Genomic DNA, 6,057 nt, shown 5'->3' with positions numbered 1-6,057 from the left:
TTACACTAAAAAGCCAGACATTACGCACAGAAATTAACTAACTACCATACACAAAATACTGTCACTAATTCCTTTAATTACACGCACTTCACACAGTACTTTATCACTTGTCTTCACTATATTCGCACTTTATTTCTTCGGTGTTTATCGCACTCGAAACTGAACTTGAACTTGGTCACGTTTCGGCTCGCTTATATATCCCTGGGAATAATCTTGAACGATGTTTGAGAACTTTCTAGACAGGAGCGCTACTGAGTAGCGATCGCACAATTCTAGAACGTGCGTACTCGCTATCTCTTTCAAACATTGCTCCATCCTTGTCGTACGTTCTAGAGTGCTCGGTCTAGCTTCGAGAAGGTTCCGATCTTCCCTCTCTCTGGCGTATCATACCGTCCTTGTCCAGAACTTCGGTCTAGAATATTTCTTCATCAAAGGGGTATAACCAGGCCTGAAAACGCCTGAAAACGGGTTTCCTGAAAAGTGTACCACTCGACTACACTTGTTCTGAAACTGTCTGAAAAAACGTTTCAGCCTCCTGAAAACTAGGGTATCATTCTGTAAATTATGATTTTTTAATATGTGATTGACCCTCTCCTGAAACGGTCAGAAATCACATTTTAGCCTACTGAAAAGTTCTCTAACCTGTGGAAAAATCTAGAAACATTGCAGTCGACCCGTATAGAAATATATAATAGAAATAAAAATGAGTAATTGCATGAAGTATCAAGACAATAAATCATACTAACCTAAGAAATGTCATTATCTTTCATTAGGCAGACTCTAAGTTCCAATTAGATATCTGGCGGGTGTCAACTGTGGCAGTCTGTGACTAGTAATGCTTGTGTGTTTAGTAATTAGTATGTAATCTGTGGTGCTAAAAAACCGCCTTTTTCATTTACGTTTTCTAAAAACCTAAAAAACTTAAATTGAAATTAAAACTATAACGAAAACGACGTTATGTTTTGTTTACCACAATGAAAAAGTAAATATCGTCATTACTCAATTAAAATTATCCTGAAACCACTACTTAGTATCATAGTAGCTAGGCTGGTATTGTGGAATTCAGGTAAATTTACATTTCATTAAATGAAAACAAAATGTAATACAAGTGTTATATCATATTTCAAATAAAATTGTAGTTAAAAATATCATCAGTAATCATTTGCATATTCAATAAAAAGTTAACCTCTCTTAATAACGTCCAATGACTGGGCCGTCAGTTTAAAATTGAATTGTATTATAAATAAGTTGTCTTCTTGCAGAATGTTGGGGAGTTCACTGAAATTCAATTTAATTCTCCTAAAGGCTGTAAGCGTCTACTACTTCATATCACTACAGATCTTTGATGTTATATATAAAGCTCAACCAGTTGTTATTGATGAACTCTTTCATATACCACAAGGAATTGCGTTTTGCCAATGGAATTTCTCACATTGGGACCAAAAAATCACAACATTGCCAGGTCTATATCTAGCAACTTCTGTTTACCCACTATTAGACATAAAATGTACTGCATATAATTTAAAATGGATTAATTTGATAGCATCTGGTCTAAATTTAATAATATTTGCATTTTTGCTCAAATTTATTTATGGTAGCAATACAGGTAGTCAAATCAAAGTTATTGTACAGGCTGTCAGCTTAGCTATACTGCCGCCATTGTATTTCTTTTCATTTGTTTATTATACTGATACTTTATCTTTGCTTGTTTTGTTAATTTTTACAACAATGTCTGTGGTATTTAAGAGTTATTGGTTGGTATTTGTGTATGGTGCCCTATCAGTGATCATGAGACAGACTAATGTGGTATGGGTTGCCATGGTATTCGGGCATAAAATTCTGGATTTGCTCATTCGTACCTCAAGAGTGTTTGGTAATCAGTATTTAAATAAACATGCAATAAGACATAGTATTATAGCTCATAACATAGATTCATCTAGATTAAAGAAATATTATGATTTGAAAGATGTATTAATTGCTTTAGGATATCATTTAACAACATGTTGCGCAAGTCTGTTTAAGTTCCTAACAGTATCTGATTTTATTATATTGTTCCAACAGCTGTCAGTATTGCTTGGTTTTGTAGGGTTTGTTTATATGAATGGTTCTATTGTTGTTGGTGATAAAACTGCGCATCAAGCAACATTACACTTACCACAATTGTTATACTTTTTGCTGTTCTATGGTGTTTTTGGGTTGCCATATGTGCTTGGCAGGTTCACATCAACCGTTAAATTAATTTTTAAAAATAAGTTTAAAGTTGTCTTGCTAGCCATTATAATTACAATAGTAGTACATTATAATACACTTGTACATCCATACTTGTTGGCGGACAACCGTCACTACACATTTTACATATGGAATCGTTGGTTTGGTAGATATGATTATGCAAAGTATGTGACGATACCAGCCTATATTTTCTTACTATTTAGTTTATATGATAATTTGAAAGACCAAAATTGTATTTCATTCTTATTACCGTATACAGTTTGTTTGTTTTTGATGCTGGCATTACAGAAATTAGTTGATGTTAGATACTTTTTGGTTCCCTACATAATCATACGCTTGAGATTTGTGAAGTCCTCATATAAAATAGTTATTTTTGAATTCCTTTGGTATTTGGCAATTAATATTGCAGCATTTTATATATTTTTCAACAAAGAAATCATGTGGACTAATTTTAAAGAGCCACAAAGGATAGTTTGGTAGATTTTCAGACATCAACAATATAAGCTAATTTTATTTAATATTTACTATTAATATATGTATCATGGCATGGATTTCTAGAGGGGTTGCATAGACAACAGAAGCATACCAGGTGATTATAAATCATACCTTTATATATTATAGTACAAAATGCTTTTCCAACCCTATTTATCTATCTGATGTATACAGGCAATATATCCAGGCTTATGAGATTTTTTTTAGTAAGATTTGAAGCCGCTCCAGGATGTCTATGATCTGTCATTTGTTTAGTTTTATTCGAGCTGTATATGTTTAGTTTATTAATGTCTAGTCGTAGGTAACATGCATTTTCTGTATAATTTTAATAATGATTATGATTTTTATTGATTAAATAAATGGTAATAATTATGTTTTCTTTCGTGGAAACGTGTTTTATTTATGTTGTACAGCTTTTTTTAAGACATCTTCGAATCATAGAGAATTGTGTAAATATATTGAGCATCTTTTATTTTCAAAATATTATATCGAAATTTTGTTTTCAACGGACTTGCATCCTGAGTTTTCTAATTACGTCAATCGAGTTAAAAAACCTTTTTATCATTTGTATGAGAATCAACTCTTAGTAGAATTAAAAAAAGAAAAGTCAGTGGTATTACACCGTTTTTAGGTCTGGGCTTCTGATTTCTGTATAAATTTCAAGATCACTTGTCATGTGCCTGACACGCCGTCGACTTTTTGGGTCTAAAGTAAGCCGGTTTAAAAAAAACACCTACAGACAGGGATCGAACCTACGACCTCAGGGATGAGATTAGCACGCTGAAGCCACGACGCCAATACTGCTCTTTTAATTAGAATTACGTTCATTTATTTTTCCGGATTTTTGAAGTTATACTTCTTTAGGCGCGTTATGAAAAATTTATGAGAGTGAAATTTTACGATTGCGCGCGCACCGTGACACAAAGTTGGCAGTGTGATTATAGCGTGCGCGAGCGAGATGGGAATAAGACAATCTACAAGTAAAAAGAAATAGAATATGCGTGAAGTTCGAAGATCGCAAATTTTGAATGACCATAATGATTAATGACATTTGTCATTTACCTTTTAAACAAATAAAGGAGTTTTAATTATTTTTTCAAAGAAATTTAGCAATGTTTTTTCACAAAGACCTATTGTTACTTAGTTAAAAGGTTATGAAACATACCAAGTTATTAAATTGAATTAATAATATATTATATAATAAATAATAATAATAATTGTTATTAATTAATAATTGAATAATATACTAAATATTAAATATTATTAAATTGTTTAAGTTAAATATTAATTATTAATTAATTATATTTAAAAAAAATAAAGAAAGCCAAAGAAGTATAACTTCTTACGCGCGTACGTAAGTACACGCACCCTTTTTTGAAGTTATACTTCTTTAGGCGCGTTATGAAAAATTTATGAGAGTGAAATTTTACGATGCGCGCGCACCTGTGACACAAAATTGGGAGTGTGATTATAGCGTGCGCGAGTGAGATAGGAATAAGACAATCTACAAGTAAAAAGAAAAAGAATATGCGTGAAGTTCGAAGATCGCAAATTTTGAATGACTATATTCCATAATGACATTTGTCATTTACCTTTTAACAAATAAAGGAGTTTTAATTATTTTGTCAAAGAAATTTAGCAATGCTTTTTCACAAAGACCTATTGTTACTTAGTTAAAAGGTTATGAACCATACCTAGTTATTAAATTGAATGAATAATATAATAAAATAATAAATAATAATTATTATTAATATTAATTGATTATTGAATAATATACTAATAATGAAATATTATTAAGTTATTAACGTTAAATATTTATTATTATTTATTTAATATTTAAAATAAAATAAAGAAAGCCAAAGAAGTATAACTTCTTACGCGCGTACATAAGTACACGCACCCTTTTTTTTTTTATTCAGCCAGTAAATGATATGATGAAATAAATTTTGATGATACATTGCACAATAGTACAAAACAGTCCGGTGCACTTCCAGGGTTCAAACGCACTTTGTCGCTTTATCTACTATATAAAAATAAGTCGGGTTTTCCTTCCTGACGCTATAACTCCAGAACGCACGAACCGATTTCCACGGTTTTGCATTCGTTGGAAAGGTCTCGGGCTCCGTGAGATTTATAGTAAAGAAAATTCAAAAAATCAACAGAAAAGCGGGATCACCAAACGAAATATTACATAAAACAAAGCCATCTGGTGGCGAAACGGAGTTCGCCGGGTTTGCTAGTTACATCTAAATTGTTTTAGCAATTCAGACTCAGTTATCAGAATATATTTGCGAGAGTTTGAATAAATGATTAAGGCCCTATCCCAGCACGAATTGCTGTGTCAGTGTCTCGGAGTGGACTGCGGGGCGCAGTGGAGAGCTGGAGCACTGAAGCGCGCCGGCCCGTAATAACAGTTAGTTATGTAGAACATTAAATTAATGTAAATTTTTTTCTGTAATTACTTGGCTTGCGATAAAATATATCGTGTAAATTTCAAAATCATGTTCTATATAAACATTTTCGTCATAAAATGAATTCAAAGTGTAAAAAATTGGCTATGTTTGGATTTTATTGTATCGAGCGAAGTTTTTTATTTTTATTTATTAATTCCTTATTTCCCTTATTTTTAACAGTAACTTAATAATAACTTAACACATAATATAACCCTAACAAGTAAAAACTTAAAAACCTAAACAATTTTATAACGGCTAAATACTTATTACGTAACAAGTCTAAATTTCCAGAAGCCATTAAAATTTGTCCAGACTTAACTCCAGCTCAGCAAAAATATTTGCAAAATTTAAAAGATGAACTAGTGCGACGTCAGGCTGCGGGAGATACTGACATCACTATTAAATACAGATCTGGAATACCCACTATTACCAAAATGTCTCCAAAAAACTCGAAGTAACAAATACAACCAAACGCCTCAACACAGATACAAATACCTATGAAGTTTTGCAAAACCATAATCAGCTACAACCACACAAGTCACGCTTATCGTTTTTATACCTTAATGCTAGGAGTATCCGAGCAAAAGGCAAATTTAATGAACTCAAATGCATTTTAAAAACAATTTCTAAAACTGTTCATATCGTACTCATTACAGAAACATGGATCACTAATGAAACTCAGGCCCAAGAGATGAGTCTACCAAACTATACTCATTATTTCAATTATAGATCGGATTCTAGAGGTGGTGGAGTCTCAACTTATGTCCATAACAGTATTAGACATAGTTTGTCGTAGTCAACATATAAAGATGGCAACAACTACCTATGGGTCAAATTAGACAGATATGCCACCGAAATTGGACTTGTGTATAATCCTGGAGAT

General features: G+C 32.1%; 1 protein-coding gene across 2 annotated transcripts; it reads left to right on the top strand.

Annotated features, from left to right (window-relative positions):
- Positions 1–839: 839 nt before the first annotated feature.
- LOC125058609 (putative Dol-P-Glc:Glc(2)Man(9)GlcNAc(2)-PP-Dol alpha-1,2-glucosyltransferase) lies at positions 840–3,107 on the top strand. 2 transcript variants are annotated; one of them, XM_047662716.1, is made up of 2 exons: positions 840–1,066; positions 1,263–3,107. In XM_047662716.1, exon 2 carries the CDS (start codon positions 1,264–1,266, stop codon positions 2,707–2,709), a length of 1,446 nt encoding a protein of 481 aa, XP_047518672.1. In that variant the 5' UTR covers positions 840–1,066; position 1,263; the 3' UTR covers positions 2,710–3,107. The 2 variants fall into 2 exon arrangements, with proteins under 2 accessions (XP_047518672.1, XP_047518671.1); XM_047662715.1 differs by having other exon boundaries at positions 849–982.
- Positions 3,108–6,057: the final 2,950 nt, after the last annotated feature.

The sequence above is a fragment of the Pieris napi genome, chromosome 18 (assembly GCF_905475465.1).
Source record: "Pieris napi chromosome 18, ilPieNapi1.2, whole genome shotgun sequence".
Classification (NCBI taxonomy): Eukaryota; Metazoa; Arthropoda; class Insecta; order Lepidoptera; family Pieridae; genus Pieris; species Pieris napi.
This window is presented reverse-complemented; position numbering and strand designations above follow the sequence as displayed.